The 22,165-nt window shown below is 41.4% G+C and overlaps 7 protein-coding genes across 7 annotated transcripts; 2 read left to right on the top strand and 5 right to left on the bottom strand.

Moving 5' to 3' along the window:
* Positions 1–791: 791 nt before the first annotated feature.
* Positions 792–1,352, bottom strand: ATC70_002002 (uncharacterized protein; the record flags this gene model as incomplete). The annotated part of the gene is made up of 1 exon (XM_064821387.1): positions 792–1,352. The coding sequence occupies one exon, from the start codon at positions 1,350–1,352 to the stop codon at positions 792–794; it is 561 nt and encodes a 186-aa protein (XP_064681073.1).
* A 424-nt stretch (positions 1,353–1,776) lies between these two features.
* On the bottom strand, positions 1,777–2,941 carry ATC70_002003 (uncharacterized protein; the record flags this gene model as incomplete). The annotated part of the gene is made up of 4 exons (XM_064821388.1): positions 1,777–2,161; positions 2,233–2,442; positions 2,502–2,608; positions 2,912–2,941. The coding sequence occupies 4 exons, from the start codon at positions 2,939–2,941 to the stop codon at positions 1,777–1,779; spliced, it is 732 nt and encodes a 243-aa protein (XP_064681074.1).
* Positions 2,942–4,283: 1,342 nt separating this feature from the next.
* On the bottom strand, positions 4,284–4,953 carry LYS21 (homocitrate synthase lys21; the record flags this gene model as incomplete). The annotated part of the gene is made up of 2 exons (XM_064821389.1): positions 4,284–4,560; positions 4,622–4,953. 2 exons carry the CDS (start codon positions 4,951–4,953, stop codon positions 4,284–4,286), a joined length of 609 nt encoding a protein of 202 aa, XP_064681075.1.
* Positions 4,954–6,927: 1,974 nt separating this feature from the next.
* On the top strand, positions 6,928–10,647 carry MVP1_1 (Sorting nexin mvp1; the record flags this gene model as incomplete). The annotated part of the gene is made up of 3 exons (XM_064821390.1): positions 6,928–7,352; positions 7,435–10,522; positions 10,576–10,647. The coding sequence occupies 3 exons, from the start codon at positions 6,928–6,930 to the stop codon at positions 10,645–10,647; spliced, it is 3,585 nt and encodes a 1,194-aa protein (XP_064681076.1).
* A 3,313-nt stretch (positions 10,648–13,960) lies between these two features.
* On the top strand, positions 13,961–15,509 carry POL30 (proliferating cell nuclear antigen; the record flags this gene model as incomplete). Its single annotated transcript, XM_064821391.1, has 6 exons — positions 13,961–14,031; positions 14,098–14,166; positions 14,225–14,320; positions 14,383–14,396; positions 14,461–15,203; positions 15,258–15,509. 6 exons carry the CDS (start codon positions 13,961–13,963, stop codon positions 15,507–15,509), a joined length of 1,245 nt encoding a protein of 414 aa, XP_064681077.1.
* Positions 15,510–15,535: 26 nt separating this feature from the next.
* Positions 15,536–17,495, bottom strand: ATC70_002007 (uncharacterized protein; the record flags this gene model as incomplete). The annotated part of the gene is made up of 6 exons (XM_064821392.1): positions 15,536–16,716; positions 16,770–16,933; positions 16,994–17,084; positions 17,141–17,206; positions 17,265–17,330; positions 17,393–17,495. The coding sequence occupies 6 exons, from the start codon at positions 17,493–17,495 to the stop codon at positions 15,536–15,538; spliced, it is 1,671 nt and encodes a 556-aa protein (XP_064681078.1).
* Positions 17,496–18,048: 553 nt separating this feature from the next.
* On the bottom strand, positions 18,049–21,802 carry ATC70_002008 (uncharacterized protein; the record flags this gene model as incomplete). Its single annotated transcript, XM_064821393.1, has 6 exons — positions 18,049–18,693; positions 18,750–19,222; positions 19,291–19,514; positions 19,570–19,824; positions 19,882–20,171; positions 20,228–21,802. 6 exons carry the CDS (start codon positions 21,800–21,802, stop codon positions 18,049–18,051), a joined length of 3,462 nt encoding a protein of 1,153 aa, XP_064681079.1.
* Positions 21,803–22,165: the final 363 nt, after the last annotated feature.

Genomic DNA, 22,165 nt, shown 5'->3' on the forward strand with positions numbered 1-22,165 from the left:
AGAGTCAGATACATTGTTATAGGTCTTTTATAGAGTTTCCACGATATAGTAAAAAAGCTTATACGAGTAGGATACTAGCTGACTCTTGCTCATCAATGATATAATGAACGCCTCAAAATCCCACCACCCTCAGGGACTGGTACTTCATTGAAAATGACGTTTTCTTCCACGGCTCTCATCAGATCAAAGTAATGTCAAAGGCTGAATGTAATATCTCAATTGTTTTGTATGTCTACTTTTGTGTACCATGTCTACAGTGCCATAAGAAATCTTTTGACGCTCTCTTCTTTTGGTGGTACCCCCTTTCTAACCACCTATTCTCATCCTTTTCATTTGCTGGAGATTGCTTCTCCATTTCAACTACTATTGTGATGGTACGCCTTATTACTAACACAAGTGAGTTATTGTTTATGCAGCTAGTAGTAGGGGGAGATGAAACTAAAAATAGACAAGACATGACATCTGCATCAAATACGACCGAAACACATTGCTCTACACTGTTCAGGCAACCAACATTCAACCAGATCACATCAGCACACGATCACTACATCTCACATACATGGCAATGCATTTATACACATTAATTGCTAGAACGAAATGCTAATATGCATTTGCTAGCATCTTTATGTAAAATGTTGTGCATATGTATAATATATATGATATGGGGGTTACGCTGTAGTATAGAAGAGAAAAAGAGATTGCTGTAGTGTACATTTGCGAATAGCGTCATTCGGGAAAAGTATATATTGAGTGATAAATCACACTTTATCCCATGATAAAGAATGACCATCTCAATAAGCTGATATCCACTCCCAACCATCAAGTCCAGCTGCTTTCATTTCCTCTTGAGTTGGCATGAAATCACTTGGCACAACAATATAGATATCTTCCTCCTCGTCTGCAATTGCTGATGCCGCATCCGAGATCTGTTGTTTTTGAGTCTTCTTCAAGTGGCTGTTGGTTTGTGCTATCATTCTTTTTCGGGCAACTATTTGTATACTCTTCTTTACTATGTCGTTGGTTTCCTCCAGCTTTTCCTTTTCTTTTCGAAGGTTGACAATAGTTTGCTTGAGGAATTCAATGTCTTCATCGTTTGCAGTAGCAAATGTGGCGGTGATTTGGTCTGGTAATCGAGGTGGAGTAGCAGACGCAACCTTGACAAACTGCTGCATGTTTTCTTTATCTTGTTCATCCTCTTCCGTGTTGTTATCTTCGATCCAAGCACCAGGTAAGGTCTGCAGCTTTACTTTTCTTCTCTTGAGCACAGTGCTCTCATTAGCATTATGAGGATATAGCACAGAGGATGCAATGGCCAATGAAGAAGAGTTCATGTTATCTTGCTGTGTCGACATTACAATATACAATGAAGGAAGAAAAAGTGTAGAAAAAAAAAGGAGTGATCCACCTTCCTATACTCTCTCTCTCTCTCTCTCTCTCATAGCAGTGGCGTAACTATAAAAAATTCTCCTCAAATCATGTATTGAAATGACTCGTGCATTGATCCGATGATGCCAATAGTGTGCACCACTTGTCAGCTGCTTTTCTTCCTCCAATGAATGCTACTCTTCAAGATATGCTTCTTTGTATATGCTGTCAGTCAGAAAAATCGGTGCCTTGTCTATAGTCCCAACAATCTCTGTAACAGCTATAAAGCACTCGTCTCTTGATTCACTACTGTCAAAGTATTTCCACTCGAACGTGTCTATAACCTACGCTTTTGGATGTTTGGACTTTTTTTAATGAAAAAGAGAGAGGAATATTTTGTTATAAATCTATTTAAGCCTCGACAGCAGCAGGCTCAGCAGCAGCAGGGGCAGCAGGAGCAGGTCTGAAATCTTGAGCAGAAGGTTCAGTGATAGCGGCTTCATCCTTGGGTTCGAGGATGGTGACAATATCAGGGAGACATTGCTTGGGACCGTTGCGACCAGTGGGATCGTTATCCAACATGATCTTGACCTTGATACCCAAAACACCTTGACGCAAATCAACGTGACGGACAGCAGTGGTGATGAATTCACGAGCAGGGTTACCAGAGTGAATCATGAAACCATCAGCAAACTTCATGGCCTTAGCACGGGCAGCACGAACCTTACCAGAGACAACAACTTCACAACCCTTGGCACCGGATTCCATAACGAAACGGACAACACCATAACAGGCACTATTTCCATATAACATAAATACCAAATGCCTCTCCACTACATACTTTTTTTTTTTTTTTTGCCAACTTACCGACGAACAGCCAAACCGTTGAGGAGCTTGAACTTGACAGACTCACATTGAGCAATGGCACAGAGACCACGGTTTTGGACACGTTCAGCGTAGAGTTCGACAGCGTTCTCAGGGAACTTGAAACGCTTTTGAACAAGAGTGGTCAACTCACGGATACGACGGCCCTTCTCACCAAGGACATTTTGAGTGTGAGTGGCACGGATGATGATTCTAAACACGTTGCATTAATTAACATTGACTGAGATTCACATATCGACATGGACACTTACTCGGTACGAGCAGGAGTGACACGGACCTCGACACCAGCATAGCCATCTTCAGCGAGCTCGCGAGTGAAGAACTCGTTGAGTTCAGCGTAGAAAACACCGTCAGCGACCTAAATAGGATTGTCTACATGTCAATATCTCCAAATGATGCTGTCTGTTGATTGTATATTGCCATTCAAGACACTTACGAACTACAGATTAAAGGAGTTAATATACAACATGTCTAATAAGCATATGTCTCAAAATCAGTCTGTCCCCACTACCACCCCTTGAATCTATATCTGATTTCCCCTCGCCTCTCCCATCAGGACATCCATCATCCATCCTGACCAACATCTCTATATTCAGCTGACCCATCCATTGACTCATTGCTACAATCCAACATCCACGTCCATGTTGATATTTCTACATACTTTTCTCTTCTTGGAAATTTGGGCAGCCATGATATGAAAAGAGGAGGATCTATAACTGGCCTGCTTACATTGTAGTTGTTAAGCTCACTTTCAGATTCAAGATATCAAAAGACTCCGGCATCCAGCTCATACAGGAGGTCTTCACCCGGACCGGCGGATACAAGAGAACCAAGCTAATTAGCACGCCTGTGCTTTGGTGGTGTGCAACATCGACATTTGGATACCGATACCATTTTGAAATCAGTATTACTCATCATGCGTAGATCTTTGATCTGTACAACTCACCACAAACAAAAACAATGCTTTCTAAACTACAGAATTTGGTACAAGTTGAGCAACATTATATGTATAAATGCTCTCAATGGTCCCTTCAACAACACAAGCATGATGAGAGGCATTTCAATATCCGGTCCTCAGGTTGTAAATGTAGCATTAACAGGTGATTCCCATGCATTTCATTGGTATCACAAATTTGAAAAATACACAAATGAGATGGCGAGTAAATTAGTTGATTTTGAGACAAAAAACAAAAAGAACTAAATAGACCATGGTCTATCTCATTCTTTTTTTAATTTAATTTATTGGCTGGGTGTTGTAGTAAAAGAGAAAGTGATAATTTTTTCTGGTTGATGAGATGGTAAAGGGGAAAGGTGTTGATTTTTTTTTTTTTGGTTTCTATTTTGTTTTGTTGTTTTTTCATCGTCCATAATGTGTCTAAACAAATAATCGACTGGAGAGAAAAAGGCTAAAAACAAAACTAAATGATCGAGGAGAAATTGGAAAAAAAGGATATCACAGAACAACGAATCTAGGGAAAAAATTATGAAAAAAGAAAGTTTCATGAACAAGAAACAAATGATTCAATGTGGATGTAGATATCAAAAAAAAAATGAAAGGAAAAAAAAAAACAAAAAGTGTCAAAATTCGGGATGTTGATGATGGGTTGAAAGATGGTATTCGGGAAAGAGGGATAGTAGGGGTAGAGAACAGGAAAAAAGCAAAAATTAAAATGAAAAAAAAAAAAGATAGAAAGCAAATATACAAATGTAAAAAAATGAAAAAGAAAAATAAGAAATAAAAGATAATTACAAACAGACAAAGACGTATATACAAAAAAGATGAAAGAAAATCAAAAAAAAAAGGGGTGTGGAGGGAGTAAATGTTGAGAGCGAGAGCGATAAAGAAATGGGGTATTCGGTTCAGTGTTTCTTTGTTTCTTCAAGCTTCTTTCTGTTGTAAATGTTGTTGTCGTTGTTGCTGTCGTTGTCGTTGTCAATCTGAAAAAGCTGTGGTTGTTGTTTGTTTCTAATTATATGTATAAAAAATGATTCCTTTTGTTTTTTTTTTACTTGAGTGATATGGACCTCGGGTTTTAGGATTCAATTTTGAGCATGGATCGAAGGCCTCGTTGGATTTCAGAAAGGGCCAAATTGGTCTTTTCAAGTTCATAAGCAGTGTTGACGGCCCTTTGAGGAGTAATCAAGTTCATGAGGTCCATGGATTGTTGTTGAAGAGAGGGATTTACAGAGTGATAAAGAGGTTGAGGGTAGTTGATAGGGGAACCACGAGCATTAAAAGCAGGGATAGGAAGTGCACTTGGAGCAGGAGCATTGTTGAATGTAGGACCGGCGTAAACTTGATCAACATAGCTAAATTGGGTTGTTATTAATATAGCTGCAACTATATTGAGAAAAAGGGTTATAGAAATACCTAGATTGTTGTTGCTGTTGATAGTGATTGCTTCGCTTATTTCTTCTGACAGGTTTGTCATCTTCAGAGGCCGATGAAGAAGAAGAGGAAGAGGAGTCTTCGTCAGTAACAGCAGCGTTGACCTTCTTTTGATTGCGGCGTTGGTGTTGCTGCTTGCTATGATGGTTGGTCGCCTGCAACTTCTTCTTGGAGGGTTGCTGTTGCTGATTGGTATGATGGCTAGACTTAGTGGCCTTGGAAACAGTAGCAATGGGCTTTATTTGTGCAGCATGAGAATGAGTTTGCTTGATGTTGTTGTTGAAGGATTTAACAGATACAGTACGAGTAGACATTTTGAGATTTGGGGGTTTTTTTATTTTTTTTTTATATGGTTTTTTGTAAAGGGAAAAGAGTAATAAGAGGATGGGGGGAAGTGCGTTAGTGAAGTTATAAAGGGATTTTTTTTTGTATATTTTTGATGGAAGAAAGTATTATATGATATAATAAAGAAGAAAAAGGAAGAAGGGAAAAAACGAGATGCTTTTATAGTGGAAAATTACACAATAACTATATTGTAAAATTAGGCCAAGCAAATGATTGGTGTTTACATTAGAAACATGAGGTTTAATGGACGGAAAACTACGAGTCAGCCGGATAAAATAGAAAACTAAACAGCACTAGTTCCATATATGGGTTTTGTGTACTTTCCTCAATGATTGAAAGCAGCTAAACCAGTACACAAAATAGTGGTGTGGTTGCCATGGAGATAAAAATAAATAAAAGGGGGTCATCTATACACATTCCCGTTTTAAGTAACTCATTTCGAGAGCCATAAAGATTCATCATCAATGATGAACATACCCATTATTGCAATCAATCGAAATTAAATAAATGTTGATCAACAAGAAGGAAAAAATTTAAACCTTCAAAGAATAGGTTTAGTTTTCTATCAAAAAGCATTAAACTAGGTTCTATCATCATCGTCTGATGTGATAGTTTTCTTCTCTGCTGTGATGCCCATATTGGGCCAGATCATCCGCGGACTCCGATGATCATGAGCTGTAGATTTGAACTTTTCTAAAGAAGTATATGCAGCGTGGACCAGACTAATCACTTGAAGCATACGTGTTATTTAGATGGCCCATCCGCAAGCAGTCTCCAATAGCTAGAGATTCAGGCAATGTTCTGATTGCTTTTCAGAAAACTTTCGATGGATTAATGCAATGGATTTCAATCACATATTAAAGCAAACATTTGAGCGCTGCGGCCATGATAACCTACTGCTTGTGATATTTTTTGAGCAGCTCGGTGAATTGACTAGATATAGCGTCTATCAGCATAAAAAGCAATATGGTATGCTCAAAAAGTGATTTTCCTTCATCAGTAGAAGCTGTTGGCATAGACATGCGTCAACAAGAAGAAACCGCATTTTGGAACAGTACCTTAGCGTGAGCTTGATCAATGGTAGGCAAAATTTCATGTACTTTCCTTGGAAACAGAGCTTGAATATCAATTTCAATCGATGCCATGTCCTTTTAGTATAGACGTATAATTGATCATTTGCGGCTTCAAGTTTAAGTGTAACCTCTAATACCAGATATAGAAATGGCATTTAGGTAAGGTTCACATGAAGATTTGATGCTGTGCCTGCGTATTTCGTGATCCAAGATCAGAAATTTAGATATGTATCAGATCTTGGGATTACTAAACGAATGCCTGGAATGATTCTAGGTCAAAGCAAGCTGTTATTCGATCCATCAATCAACATTCTGCGGCACAGAAAGTCGATGGCATAGCTAAACACAAACAGCTTGTCTACGTCAAGCGTGCATCTCAACATACTTTGGAACGCACTATAAAAAGCATAGCTGCCTCAGCAAAATAGCTTGTAGATAGTGTTTGCGAGCACAGCAATCACTCTGACTGATTCCGTACATACACAGAGCGCCTATGCTTCCCCAGGTACCGCCGCAATGCTCCAACATGATCTATGTTGTCTTACTGACGATGATCGTCAACAACAAATAGTATGCGAGGATACAGACACAAGAGAAATTATTATCAAAATTGGTCCTCATAAAAAGAACTATAGCTTTAACTATAAATGCTCATAGTAGACTCCTGAATTGTACGACACAATGTCTATTCCAAAAAACAAAAGTACACTGGTTTTTTAATATACTTTTAATTTATTATGTTCACAGCTGACTTTTTTCCACTATCTCTAAAATGCCTCTTTCTCTTTGCCTCTTTAACCTCTTTCTTTCTTTCTTTCTTTCTTTCTTTCTTTCTTTCTTTCTTCTTTTTTCTTCTTTGAAAATTACAAAATGTCTAGGTTGCCAACAGCTGGCTTAACTTTAACAAACAACCCAACCAGAAGGTTATCTAGAAAACCTTCCGCTGCAGAATTACGAAAGAGAAAGACCATCTCAGAAAATGTACCTCCAGTACCTAAATCATCCAAATCATTGACGAAAGCACGTTCACGTTCGTTTGTTGCCACCACCTCAGCAACCATGACTGAAAGCAACTACCAGCAACCAAACGTGCCCAACAGAATCATCACCTCTCCCAAACCATCATCTATAAATCGGCCTAAATCCCTCTATATTGGTGAAAGAATTGCAGTAGATTCAATGGGAATAATTGGTACCTTGAAGTTTTTGGGTGAAGCTGAATTTAAAGAAGGCGTATGGGCTGGCATCCAGTTGGATATTGTTGGCTCTGGCAAGAACGATGGATCGGTGAAAGGGTAAATGCATGAAAATTCCTCCCCTCTGCCCCTTTTTTTATGAGTGAAATGTTTCAAATCTCTAACGCACATTTCTCAATAGCGTACGTTACTTTTCGTGCCCTGCTCAGACTGGTCTATTTGTTTTAGCTTCAAAGGTAACACCTCTAGGTGATGACTCCGATTCCGTAAGATCGTTGTCTCCGCCCATTAATAACAACCGTAATTCGGTATCTTTGATCTCAAACGGGTCCAGGGCTGCTCGTTACATTGGGCTGACGGCAAATCAGCTATCTCAACAACAACAGCAGTTACAGCAGCAGCAGCCAAAGAAAAAGTCTCGCACGCCATCATTGTCTGTGCGCTCACCAGTTGCATCTCTTCAAAGTCCATTGACATCCCCTGTGTCCATGTCTGGTGGTCGTAACAGCCTTCGCAGATCACAGCCATTGGTTCAATCGCCGACGCCTACTCACTACAACCGTGGCATTCCATCACCTGCGATGACTCCAACAAGCCATAGCATACAAGACAACGCAGATGACTATTATCACGACTCTTTATTATCCTCTTCATCAGATGACATGTTGACTGAAACCCCTATTCCGGCCAATTTAGCTTTGTCCAAATCGATTACTACTTCCGCTGCTTCCGCCTCCCATCTTGGCAATGCCCCTTCGTTGACTTCTCCATCCACATCCTCCTCCTCCTTGAATGAGTCACCACAGGAAAGATTGGAGCGTATCCTGGGCGAAGCCATCTCTCAAGCCCCTGATGAAACTGTGATGCGTTTACAGCAGCTGCAGCTGCGTGTCGAAGTACTGGAAGCCGAGAACAAGTTTCTCAAATTGGAGAATACTCAAAACAAGACAGCGGAACAGATTTTAGAGCGATCTCTTGTGCTCAAAAAGAAAGATGATGCATCTAATGGTGAGGAGCTCTTTACATTGGACGGCCATAAAGCCATCGTGGAAGAAATCAAAGAAAACCACACGAACGAAATTGCAAAATTAACAGCTCAGCAAAAGGAGACATTGCAAGCAATTAAGCGTTTAGAAACAAAAGTACAAGAACTGGAAGCAGAGCAACAAAATCTCATCACAGAAAGAGATAGATCGCTGTTTGAAATCAGTACAGTGCGTAAAGAGAAATCGCTCGTTGAGCATCGTGTACATGAATTAGAGAGCAAGATTGCTGAAGCTGAAGCTGCAACTGCTGCTGCTCAAGCAGGCGAAAAACTCATGATGGAAAAGACAAAAGCTCTGCAACAGCAGCTTGCTTCATATCCCACATCTCAGCCTCATCAATTCTTTCAACCTGGCTCTGATTCGGATGCAATGGATCGTCAAATGAAGTTGGAAATGGAGATGGAGGAAGTTCATGAAAAGATGAGCTCTCTGCGTGACGCTGCTCGTGCTAAGGATATGTTCTTGGCGTCTCTTTCTGAACAGGTCGAAACCCATCGTAACGCTGTCGAAGAAAAGGAAAGAGAAATTCGTCGTATCAAGGCTGATTCTGAACGCCACACTCGTGAAAAGGATCGGCTACTCGAAGAACTGAAAGACGTTGAAACCAAATGGCTTGCTCATCAAGACTGTGCCTCCAAGGAAGCGTTTGACAAAGTCAAGAAAGAGCTTGCTGCTGTAAAAGCGAACCTAGCCAAGGAAACCGCTCTAGTGCAAGAATATCGCGAGCGTATCGCTAATCTCCAACAATCTGTGGATGAATTGAAGGTGGCCGGCATGGAAAGCATTGAACTCTATGAAAGCTCTGTTGAAATGAACCGAGTTGACCGTGAAGCTCTGAATGCTAGCTTAGCAGATGAGCGTCGCAAAGTTGCATCTTTGGAGGTGGAAAGAGAAGAACTGCGTAAAGCTGGTTTAGATGCCATTGAGGCCTACGAAGAGACTATTCAAGAACTCAAAAAGGAGCGCGCCTTGCAAATGGAAGAACATGAAATCAAACGTGAGGCCCTTCAATCTACGGTGGAGGCATTGAAACAAGAAATTGCCCAACTCATGAAGAATGTCGAGACAGAAGAGAAGCATGCAATCTTGCAAGATGTCTGGGAAAGCGAACGCAAGAGACTTACCGAACAGATTGAAGCTCTTGAACGCGAGAAATCTAGTCATGAAGCATTCAAAATTGAAGCCGAGGCATGGAAAGACCAATCAAAGGAAACCGAGAAACTCACCAAAGAAAAGACCAAGCTTGAAGAGCAGCTGGGTCGACTCCAAGCAGACTTTGATGAACAATTAGTATCTCGTACCAAATACCTTGATGAAGTGCGTGCAGCCGTAGAGAGTCAAAAGAAGACTGAAAGTGAACTCCGAAAACTATCTGAAGCCAAGGAGAAACTCGAGCGAGAGTTTGCAGAGCAAAAGCAACAATCCTCTCAAAACAATAGCAGCAATGTCGATGAAAAGCAGCACCAATTACAAATAGACACATTCCGTGGTGAAATCGAAAAGCTGCAAGCACAAAATGCCATGTTATTGAAGCAGAAAGAGCAAGCAGAACAAGGCCATCAAGATCTGAATCAATATCATCAATTGATCTCTTCTCTCAAATCAGACAACAAGAAGATATCCAAGGATTACGCCAAATTAGAGGAATCCCACAAACAAGCTGAAATGGAATGTCTAAAGCTCATGGAGGAAGTCGAAAAATTGCACCAGCAAGCCAGCCAAGATGAAGTAACCAAGCTTGTGCTCAAGGAAGATTTGAGCGAAGATGACAAGATTGCCAAACTCTTGCAACAAAATCAAAAGAAGCTGGAGAAACTGATTATTCAACATGCCACTGAATTGAGAGAAGCCAAAGAAAAGGCTGAGAAGCAAGAGAAGGATCAGAAACGTCAGGTTGCCAACCTGAATCGTGATATATCTGAGCTTGAGAGCCTCATCGAATCCAAGATCTTTAAAGAAGCTGACTTGGAAGAAGCGCTTGAGAAGGAACGCAAGCAGGTCAAGAAGTTACAGATGGAATTGCAAGATGTCAAAGAGGAAAAGAAGATATTGGTCGAATCTACAACATCCTCATCGTCCATCAGTAAAGTAGCCCAAGAAGCGCCCAAGAGGGACAACGTCGGAAAGGATCCTATTGCCTACTGTGAGCTTTGTGAGGTTAGTGGCCATGACTTGATCAGTTGCAAAGCAGTTACAGTCGCAAAAAGAGGCTCTGATAGGCCTGTAAGTTGATTTATTCATAGACGCTTCCTTGTGCTAACCATTTGCTTCTACAGTATTGCGAAAACTGCGAAGAATATGGACTTCATCTGACCAACAAATGTCCAAACCAAAACGAAACATTCTAGTTTTTATATTATACACGTATAGCAGCCCAATGTTAACTGTTTATATTTGATACCACACACTCACACACTCTATCTTACTCTGTATATCTCTTCATATTTAATCATATCTATACATTCCTTTTCACAATATATTGACTTCTATTTGTATATAATATACAACCTTTCCCTCACCTCCTTTGATTCCATCTATTCCGTATCATATATAAATATCATATATTTGTTGCATGCATTCAAATAAAAACATCCTCATTTATCAGCTAAAGATAGTTTGTTTTGGTTTGGATGATAACCCCTCTCTTTTCCACATAAACACTTTTTTTTTCTTCTCTTTAATAGTAAAAGAAAGATTATATCAGAGTCAGGAGAAGCAAGGAGGTATCCTTCCGAAGCTATTATTGAGGCGCTGTGAAGAGAGTTCAGCATTTATACACCACTATCTCCATTTTCTGGTGGTAGAATTGTCATACCATTCACTGCTGCTGCTCTTAAGATGGTGGCATAAAACTGGCCACGCGCAAATACAGGACTTGCGTAAAACCTTCAGCGACATTTTGAGAGATTACCATCGCAAAAGACACCTTTGTGAGGGAAAACTCCCCAGTAAAAAGTATCCCATTTAATCAGCATCGCTATCATCAGAAAGAAATTTGGGTCAGCCAGCAGCAGCGCCGCCTGCCTCCGCCGCCAAAGCTCATTCAAACTCAGTTAACTTTTCTGCTCAAGATTGGCCATATTTTGTCATTTTTCGACTTGATCGATTTATTTTGAGAGATTCGACTATATAAACTGTGATAATTATTCAATGCCTCCTAATACATTATTGAAGTGTTTTTCAAGATGCTTCCAATGGTACTAGCTGTAATAAGAATTTTGACTAAAATTATTGAGCAATTTAATAAAATTTGAAATGAGGTTTTTTAGTGAAAATAGCCATATTTTGCATATGAAAGCCCTATAAAAGTGGTTTCGGAGGTTGCTGTGAATCGAGAGAAACATTTTGATCTGATATATGCCGTAGTAAAAGTCTCCATTTTCAAGGTGAAAAATGCGATCGTTTGATTTTCGATGAAAACCATGAGGGGTACCTCATGGGTTTTGATCGATTCTTGGCCATGTTTTTTTGGGTCCCCAAAAAGTTGAGCAAAGGTGTCAGGAAGTTACTACTACTCCAGTACAATTGTTTCGCGTTATTCTGGTGGCTCAGAGAGGTTTACATGTCAAAATATGAAGGCTTGAAAGCTGTCAAATTTGATTATGATTTTGCTGTATAGCTTCAATTTACATGGCATGAATTACATCTTTGGTAGCTGAAGTCTTCTGGAAGGGCAGTTCTGCAGCCTGTGCAACTTCTAATTAGAACAGAAGGCATATTGACTTCGGGAAAGCTGATTCATGCAAATTTTGATGCTTTATATTGCTGGTAAGCTTATTAATAATACAAGTAAAAGACTGAATTTGCTGCTTGAATACTATGGCTTTGCACCTTCGCCTCGCAACGGTAAAACCCTCATATAGGTCAATGTTACCAAATGTTGAATGAGATGTGTTATGTTCTTGGGGGGGCTTCTGATCTCTGACCTGTCACTTTGACGTAGCTTTTCAGTAAAAACATTATAGATATTCTTGAAGAGAGTAGATGCACAAGTGTTGTTCAAAGTCTCCAACATGCTTCAAACAATCAAATCAACAAATTCACAAGCAAAATATGTGAAGTACATATGCGACTATATGTAAATGGGAGGGGTTATTTGTGTATTGTGCATAACAGGCTCTTCTTCATAGCATATCTATACATCTGGATCGGCCCCCAACTCTTCAACAAATCTTCAAGAAATAAGAACTCGGAGGCAGGCTACGTTATCAAATTTTGGAGTGTTGTACTTGAATCACATTTTCATAGCGCTAATTACATTGTCTACTGGGAAAAAACATGTTTATCTATGAGCATTTTTTGTCCTAGATCAGTGTATTACCATTTTACATAGAGGCGATGTGGTTTCACAATCATGCAAAAGGAACGCTCAAGATTTAAAGCCTATATGAGAATTGTAGTGATGTCTGAAATGGAAGCACTCGCAGATGTTGCTATGTCTAAAACCGCAAAGAAGACAGCCGCGAAGAAACTTTACAATAATAAGGCGCAAAGTGCCATAACAACAACTACTTGCGAAACACCCTTTACGTTCCTGACTACAACATCAAAGCTATTGTGGTCTCGCTAATCCAAATCATGGGTTTTGATGTCCACATCTATACTCTTCATCTATCAAAACAAGGGATTCGTGTCTTGCAAAATTATACTGCCTTCTCCTTCCATACTACACGGTGCTCTCAATCAAATTTACCAGAGATTGTCAACAGAATATCATCGGTTGAGATAAGTTCAACTATTTCATCCTTTGATCTATGAAATAGTATTTCCCTTTTATAGTCTATTGTTCTGACTGAAGATCCGTCAAGTCGTTTGGCCTCAAAATCATGCGACGCGTGATTGTCCTTGCTCATTCAGCTCAAGAACAATTATAACGTCTGGCTAAAGCTACAACGAATCCTTCCGGTTTCATGACACATACAGTCAAGGAAGAAGTCCATGATGAGACAGGCGTTGGCGTTAGATGCTTTGATGCTACAGAGAAGGTCAGTAGTCCATTAAAGCAACTTATATCTTTTGCTGTCAATGAAATACGCGAATGAAAAAATCAGATCCACAGCTCCAGAGCAAAGATACGGTAGCCAGTGGTTGGAATCAGCATTCCCACGCCAACAACATCTCATCAAACAGTAGCCAAGGAATATTATGAGACTCATGAAATCAGTTATATGATCAAGTGGAAAATGGACCCTGATTACGCGATTTGGCAAATGTAATAAACATGTAAGCCAATATCAAAAGGCATTATTTGGCAGTGAAGACAGTGGCAATGCACATGAATAGTCTGGATTCGGAGTATGCCAGTAAATTGCATTTATGTATACAAATAGAATCCAGATCAATGCTGTAATTAGCCGTCATTTCATGATCATACAAAATAGCTATCTATGGCACAGCTAAAGCAATAGACAGTGTACACAATAGCAAGATCCATGTAGGACCAGTTTAATTTCTATATTTTAGACGCTTTTTAGCAAATCAGTTTGCCTCATTGCAGCTCCCAAACGAATTCAATATCAGACTTGGTTCCAAAATTAGTCTCTAAACAGGAGGAAAAGGTGCCTTGAATAGTAAAGAAAGTGAGAAGGAAACAACTTTAATTCAACCCCAACTTATTGTGTTTTCTTCTTCTTTCTTTTTGCTTACTACTTTGATACCAACATGTGTGATTTAACGGATCCTCGTATTCTCGAAACTTATACCGCCATTGTGGAAGATGAGCCAACGAATTGGTAAACATGGCACATGTGCAGAGCACGAGATGGATTCCAAATTACTCATTGTTATCGAATTTATAGGCTCATTCTCGGCTACAATGATACCAGAGATGTTATCTCGTTGTATTCCAAGGGCACAGAGGGATTGGAGTGAGTTTATCGAGTATACGGATTGAAGTTCAAAACTAACATCGGATTGCATCCACAGCGAGTTCCGCAATCATCTTAGCGATGAAGTTTTGTACGGCTTCGTTAGAGTAGATGATCGCTTCATTTTGATTACCTGGGTATCAGAGCAAGTGAGGTGAGTGTTGGCATGCTTGTGTGAGTCGCATGCATACTGACTCGAGACATTGGTTATTTTAGCGGTGTTCGCAGAGGTAATTTATACAGAATGGAAATAACATGGATACAGCCTACTTATACAGGTGATTTCATAAAAAGCTAGAGCGCTGGTGCACAGTAGATCTGTTGCATCCACACTCAAGTTACACCATGCACAACTCACTGCCTCTACATTGAACGACTTGAGCGACATCAACATTCGCACTCGACTCAAGCTGGGGGATGGTAATCAATCCTCCTCTCGTAGATCATCTGCTTCTCTTTCACAAAAGAGATTATCTCGCAGACAATCCACACAATCACCTGTGCCACCTGCCAGCCCCACTGTACCATCTGATCCTGTACCTGCTGTCGTTGCTCAGCTAGCTCAAGAAGACGAGTTTGTAGAAGCAAGTGAGAATTTTGTTACACCTCCTGTATCCAACTCGTCTATAAGACATGTGGACGAACAGCAACAACAGCAGCAAACCGAAAGTGCTGCCAATGAAGCAAGACAGAGACAATTGGAAGAAGAGCAAAGACAGCAGCAATTATTGATTCAGCAACAACAACAGCAGGAGGCAGAAGAGAGAAAGAGAAGAGAGGAACAAGAGAGAGAGGCAGCTGCCATGGCCGCTCAAGCAGCTGAAGCAGCAGCAGCAGCCGAGAGAGAAGCCAAGCGACTTGCAGCAGAGGAAGCAACTGCAAAGAGATTGGAAGAAGAAAGACTCTTGAAGGAGAAGATGGAGGCTGAACGTTTGATCGAAGAAAAGAAAATGCTGCAATTGAGATTGCTGGAGGCAGAGAAGAACAAGGACATTGTTCTTTCTGGCTTTGTGTCAGTACAACCTTGCACAAGTCCAGTAAGTATTGCGTAAATATTACAAGGCGTGTATAAACTCACACGAGCGATTCAGTTTTGGAGACGCAGATACTTCACCATCAAGGGCAAGAGCATGACGTTTTACAGCGATGAAATGAACCCCAATCCCATCACAGTGCTCGATCTCAACAATGTCAAAAGACTGAGCAATGTCAACATTGACGTTGAGACATTTGTGCCTAATGCATTTGTGCTTGAAACGCAACAAAATGGAGCTTACCAGCTATTTGCAGACAACAGAAAGGAGAGAGACACCATTCTGACAGCACTTCAAACCGTTATCTAATAAATACACATAATTTACAATTTATTTCATGGCGATTTATCATCCCAACTGGCGTCAACTAATCCTCTTCTATCCTCTGATTCTCCACCATGGATTTGCATGCGATAGCTGCTCAAAGGATCCAGTTCGTTTTGTGCTCGATGTGTTGTTGTTGGCGATGAAAAAGATGCAGTGTGCTTACGCTTGAATACAGATGCGAACGTATTGTTTGTAGTAGATGGTTGTGCGCCCACTGTGTCCACGATGGACGCCTCTTGCGTGGTAGGTGGGCTGCTGCTATTCTCGTGTGGCTGTGTAGTAATATCGTGTGTTGGATGATCTCGCCATCGCATCTCTCGATTGTATCCCTCCTCACCGACCACAGTGTTTCCAATGGAGATGGTGTTGGAATGAGGTCTTGATTTGGATTGCTCAATAGAGCTATGCGGTGGTATGCTGTTGTCGGTAGCTGATTGTAATCGATGCTTTGTGATGATAGACTGGCTGCGTTTTGTCGTGCTGGCATAGCGACTGATACCTGAAAATGGGGCAGGGAATAGATCAGCAGCACTTGGATTGTGTGCTCCATGATGATCTGCCTGTTTGTTTAGATCTGCGTCGCTCTTGTTTTCAAACATTTGGAACATGCTGCGTCTACGAACGACGGGCTGTTGCTGTTCGGGTTGTTGTTCGTGTTGAAGATGGCGATCTTCTAGCAATATCTTTTCATCGTCGTCCTGCAGCTTTTCAGCCTCGTCTACCAAGGCAGACGGCTGGCTTTTGGAGTTGTGTAAAAGTGCCACGCCGGAGCAAATGCTGAGGAAGCCAAGTACGCAAGTGGCCACATCAACAGGAGATGCATCAAAGCCTCGGTAGAGCACAATGGAGCTGACAATAGTCATGGTAGTGAAGATCACATAATAAGTAGGCGTGACCAAGGCAGTGTTGAACAGGTTGAGTGCCTTATTCAGATAGACTATTTCAATCACTAGCGTAACAATCACAATACCCAAGACGACATAGATGAACCAATTCGTAAACTGGTTCTCTTGCGTGATGGAATGAACTATGGCAGAGCCTAGGCCTTGCGTAAACACCACAGAGATGGACCCAATTAAGGAGCATACAGATATATACACCAGCATGTTCTTTTTGCCCCATCTTGGGCCACAATAAAAGACCAAAATCAAGGAAATGGCAATTGCAATACCGCCGTACACCAAGAATCCTGTGAAATAAACATTTAGATTGTGTCATTCATTATGGATATCATATACATACCAACCGATAAGACGAGTTTTTTAAATGTTTCAATAGTTGTATCTGCTGAACTCTGTTCGGGAGCATGCAAGACAATTACAATGGCTCCTAATATACACTGAAGACAGCCTATTTTGCCCTGAAAACTAAGGCGCTCTTTCAAAAAGATGGATGAAAGAACCGCACTGTATGTATACTACTCATTAGCCTCTACATTGCCACACCTGTCCTTAGATATCGTATACCTTATCACCACACTGAGGGCGCCTAGTGGTGTTACCAAGATGGCTTGGGTAAAAGCGTACGCTATAAAGTTGCAGAGCTCGCCAACAATCACTATTTGGAAGCATTAAATGTCTGTATGCCCAAATGATGTCGCATGTAACACATACTGAGGATCATGCCAGACCACCACATTGCTGATTTCAAGTAAGTGTATCCTTCACCAGCAACACCTCCTGTGGTTTACATGTATAAGCAAAATAGAGCGTTTCGATTTTATCAATAAAAGCGTACCTGATTTCTCAATGGACTGCAGCAGACCTTTCTTTTTAAATACAAAACTGCTTCCAATGAACACGCCTACATAAACGAGCAAGTTCAATCGTGGATACACTGCGCTCATGACTACTGTATGTCCATACCGCTTGCTACAGCGAGTGAAACGCCGATGCCTTTATAAAGCCCTGCTTGTGCGCCTGTTGTATCGGGTGCAAATGGATTTGCTGTTCCATTTGTTGAACTCATATTCAATGTGCTGTGGCAGGCCGAGAATGCAGATGTGTAAAATACGAGAAAAAGAGGAAAAAGAGGAGAGCTGTAAAGTGATGCTATACAACTAATTTTATATATTTGCCTAAACCGAAAATAAACCCTTTTGTGGCTGATTAATCCTTCAGTGTAACCTTGGATCCGCGTTATTCGGGTCACATCTGTTCAGTTACTATAAATTCGGCCCTACCTTTATTGGGGCCGTGTAATGGATTGCCTTATTCATAAAGATCATCATCATCGTTTGAATCTGCTCAAGGTATTAAAATGAACATCATGGATCAAAGAGTGCTACTGAATTGCTTGCAAATAGGTCGCTTCCTACAGCCAGATTGAACGCTACGCCATACTCTAGAGCGCACACACAAAAGAATGGGCTAAAATATGCTGAAACGGGGGTCCAAGCCCAAGACATTGCATTCGGCGGGACAATCTCGATGTGCACAATGGCTGCTGCTCTACCAGCGTTGGCTTTTTAATTGACTTGTATTACACACTGTTTATTCAATCCTGGATACAACAAGTGCTCTCAGCGACCACCTAGCCCAAAATAGCCATCCAGATCATCACTATCATCATCGTCATCATCATCGTCATCGATACCTGTCAACGCTTGCCCAAATTGAATAGGCGGTGTATCCAATGCATTGTTGTAGAAATCATTGAAATCAAACGTTTTTGATCTTTTGACGACGGGTCTTGATGCAGTAGTAGCACTAAAGCTGGTGCCGTTGGAAAGAGGATTGGTATTCTCCTGATCCTCGTCCTCATCGTCGTCGTCGTCGTCGTCGTCGTCAGCAAAGATATCTCGTTTACGCTTGATCACGGGCCTGTTTCTTTCTTTTTCCTCTTCTTTCTTGATAATTTGGAATTTCATGGTGAGGTCTCTAGCAGGATTTCCTTCTGATCTATCAATACGGTCTCGCTCTCTTCTGGCTGCCGTGCGCGGTGTGTAAGGCGGTAAGTGGTTTTCTTGGCTGGTTAGTCGCACACTAAACTCCTCTAGGTCATTTTGATCATTCTCATGGCAATGGGGTGTTTTATCCATCATGATCTTTCTAAAACGAGATGAGGTGCCTTGAGGTGTTTTGGGTGCTTGAGGGTATTCTGATTGCAAATAGGCCGAGCCAGCTACTGTAGCAGAGGCATCAGGTGATGTTCTCGATGTAGGCGACTATACATACGCCATTAAATATCACGCATTAGAAGATCATGGCTAATTCTACTTACTGGGCATGCTTCTGAATAATCTGCAAATAGGTTGGTGCCAAGATATCGGTTTAGTGATGTACGGGGTGTTGTTTCTGGATTGGGTATGCTATTATCTCGACGCAGGATCACGGTACCTGTTTCTTGCGGTGCTTGAGACAGCATGGACACTGTGCGTTTGGGTCTTCTTGGCGACAAGGCACTCTTAGTAAAACTACCTGCTCGCTTCATGGTGGCTTTACCATGCACAGCTGCTCGCTTCATCTTGGCAATGGATTCTTTTGTAGCTTCACCGCGCTGAGGCTCATTGCTGGTGCTGGTGCTAGGGGCTAAATTGACCATACGCTTATAGAAGGAATCCAGTGTATTGCCGCTTGATCTGGTCATCTTTTGAGGCATGAATGTCTTGGCTAATTTGGGCTCCAAGTTGACAGAGGGTGTTGCATTGACAGTGGACTTTTTTGGAGGATGGTTTGGTTTGACGATACGAGTATCTATAGATAAAAAAAAAGAGGCATTCAATGGGCTGAGACAGCGCGGCATCGTATGTAGCAGGTCTTACTGGATAACGTGCGTGATTCAATACGAGCAGGTTTAGACGAGGATGAGATTGGTTGCGGTAATGGAGTAAAGGGCTGTGATAGGGGTTGTGGTTCTTGTTGCAGCTGAAAATCATTGTCATCATCAAGCACATCGTCAGCAAGGTCAAGAGAGGGCAATGATGCCATATCATCAGCACCAGCTGATTCCTTGAAATAGTCCACCAGCTCAGAGAGCTCGCTGAATCTACAGTAATTTACAGATCAGCACCTACGTTTGACGATACCATGATTGTTGCTACCTTTTTGCCACTACTTGCGCAAAAGCATAATCATTCAGTGTACATGGATCTCGCTTCTTGGTTGCTTGAGCACCCTGTTCGAAATCCAAGGAAGCCAAAAAGTCTGATATATCGTCATTCATACTAAAGATAACAACCACTTTTGAAAAAAACCTGCGAGCTTCTTCAAAAGGATCACGCGAATACACCTCCAACTGTCTTGGATCGTTGGTCAGTTTGCAAATGAAGCAATAGTTGATTGTCTGCAATTGAGCTCTATATAAGTAGGGATTAGCCAATGGTGGTATGTACAAGTGCATGGCCAAACTTTACTCTCTCAATTTCAGTGCTACACAGCTCATGCGTTCAAAGGCAGGACCCACATGCGCTCTAGATTTAATCTCGTTCCACCAAGCGTATTGGTACGTTTGCTCTAATGTGCAGTTACTGCTACTGGGTGCGTTTTTGGCATTGGGAATCTCATTCTGGTGCTTCATGTCAAGATCTGCCAATGGCATGGTATAATCAAAGATGCTGGCAATAATGTCCTGTCTGCTGTGGTTGTTTTGGAGCAAGTGATCGATACATTTACTAATGCGTATGATGGTAGCATCAATAAAAGTCTGCTTTTTATGCATCAGTATCCAATTAGATGTAGTTCATGTGCGCATGCATTTACCTCTTGGGTATACAGTGTCTCTAAATAGGCCTTCTTGAGCTCCTGTCCAAATGCATCCACAGTAGATGGGAAGTGAACGACTGGATCAGCACTATTTTCCACTTGGATCTCTGGTGTTTCTACACACTGTTGGTCCGTCTGTGTGTCCTGGCTACATGGCTCGTCGTTGTCAGTGAGTTTTGTAATAAAGCTTGGAATGGATGCAAATAAGCTGAGCGTACGGTGTCCTGGCTGCAATGGCGCTTTGGGTATGTCAGTGTCTACTTTAGTAGTATCCAAGGACGGCCCAATGGGGTAGTCTTGATCTACCAAGACATTCTTGAGGTGCAAGACGGGAGGAAGATTGTCGACATTCAGGAATCGAAGCGAAGCGCTGCATCTCGAGTAGGGCTCAATACACACTTTTCTAGCCTTATGCTCATTATCCACGATGGGAACCAAGTCAGCGATCAAGATGGACTGCTTGGCGTACAATTCATCTAGAATGACATTGAACGCACTGGATGACTCGCCCTGCTGGTACGTGAATTTGTAGTCGACAATTGCATCTTGAGCGCTTCTGTTCAGTAACCACGATACTGAAAACTGGCTGGCATGAACGACATCTACAGTGCGAATCTCTTTAATGAAGGCCAAGGTAGATGGTTGGTAGTTAGCACCACGGATCGACGGATACAGGGCGAAATTGCCCAAGCTTTTGCCTGTCTTTGTCTTGAATGGGCCCTTCCAAGAAGGAACTTGCGTGTGTACTGCTGCTTGTCGTTTGGATGGGAGGATGTTTGCAAATTCAGCAAAGAAAGAGTGTCCATACAAATCGTTTCTGCGAATCAGCTTTTGATACAAAATGTAGTTGCCACTAAACTGATCAAAACAGGACACAAATCCTTGGTGAATCAGTCGATTCATAAATCTCGTATGTGTATTACTGGATATAAACTTGAAGTCTGTGTCAATGATGTTGAGCGAGATGTGGCACTGTTGATAGCTTTTGAGCAGAGTTGTACTCAATTCATCCTTCAATCGCTGAAAGTATTTGGACACTTCAAATGATTCTACTGTTGATTTCTTGGTGTGCACTGCTTGTTTTTGGCTGCTGTCATCCACATTGTCGTCGTCATCATCATCTACAGGCGTAACGAAAAACCGAATCATGTCGATGCCATTGGATGGACAAGCTGTCAGGATGAAGAGATAGTTTTTCTCGGGACCAGAGGTACTGAGATCAGTGTTTTGCCATTGAAAATCACCCAGGATTTCCTTGAGTGCCTGCTTGATACGCATGATGGGAGCCCCTATGATGACTGTTTCAGGCCGGTCGTCGTTTCTCTTTTGGTATTCTTGATCAATCCGAGAAAACGACTCCTTGTCGTCCATGGTATAAAAGTGTCGAACACTGTGTGCTGAATACCTCGTCTGCGTACTAAAGAAACGGTATCCCCATAAAACTTGCTGTTGTTGAGAGCGATAGTATAAGAGGATACGCATGATGGACAGCTTGAGATGATCCAGTTGAATCTTGCCACTGATAATGGACTGTTCGTCAATTAAGAACACTATCTTGGATGCTGGTGCCATGCTAGAATGGAAGATAGGTTTTTATTGGTATCGATCAATGGTCAAAGGTTGTCCTATGGTACACATTTGAGAACACGAAGGCTGTAAAATGGGAGTTTGGAAAATTGTGACTCTATCGCGGGCTTGGTTTTTCCCAGAAGCAGCAGTAGCTTCTTTGATCTGACATGTCGAGTGCATAATCCATGACATGCCAACTGCAAAATTTGGTGATTTGTATCAACTGAGGATCAATTGCATAGTGAAAAGAAAAGCAAAAGATATATGATATGGCCTTCAAGTGAGACAAGACAAGCTTATCAAGGCCAATCTTCTTTGCTGCTCATTCAAGTGTTCCTGGCTGACATTTAGACAACTATACCACAC

Source organism: Mucor velutinosus (genome assembly GCF_035048745.1).
Source record: "Mucor velutinosus strain NIH1002 chromosome Unknown tig00000093, whole genome shotgun sequence".
Taxonomy (NCBI): domain Eukaryota; kingdom Fungi; phylum Mucoromycota; class Mucoromycetes; order Mucorales; family Mucoraceae; genus Mucor; species Mucor velutinosus.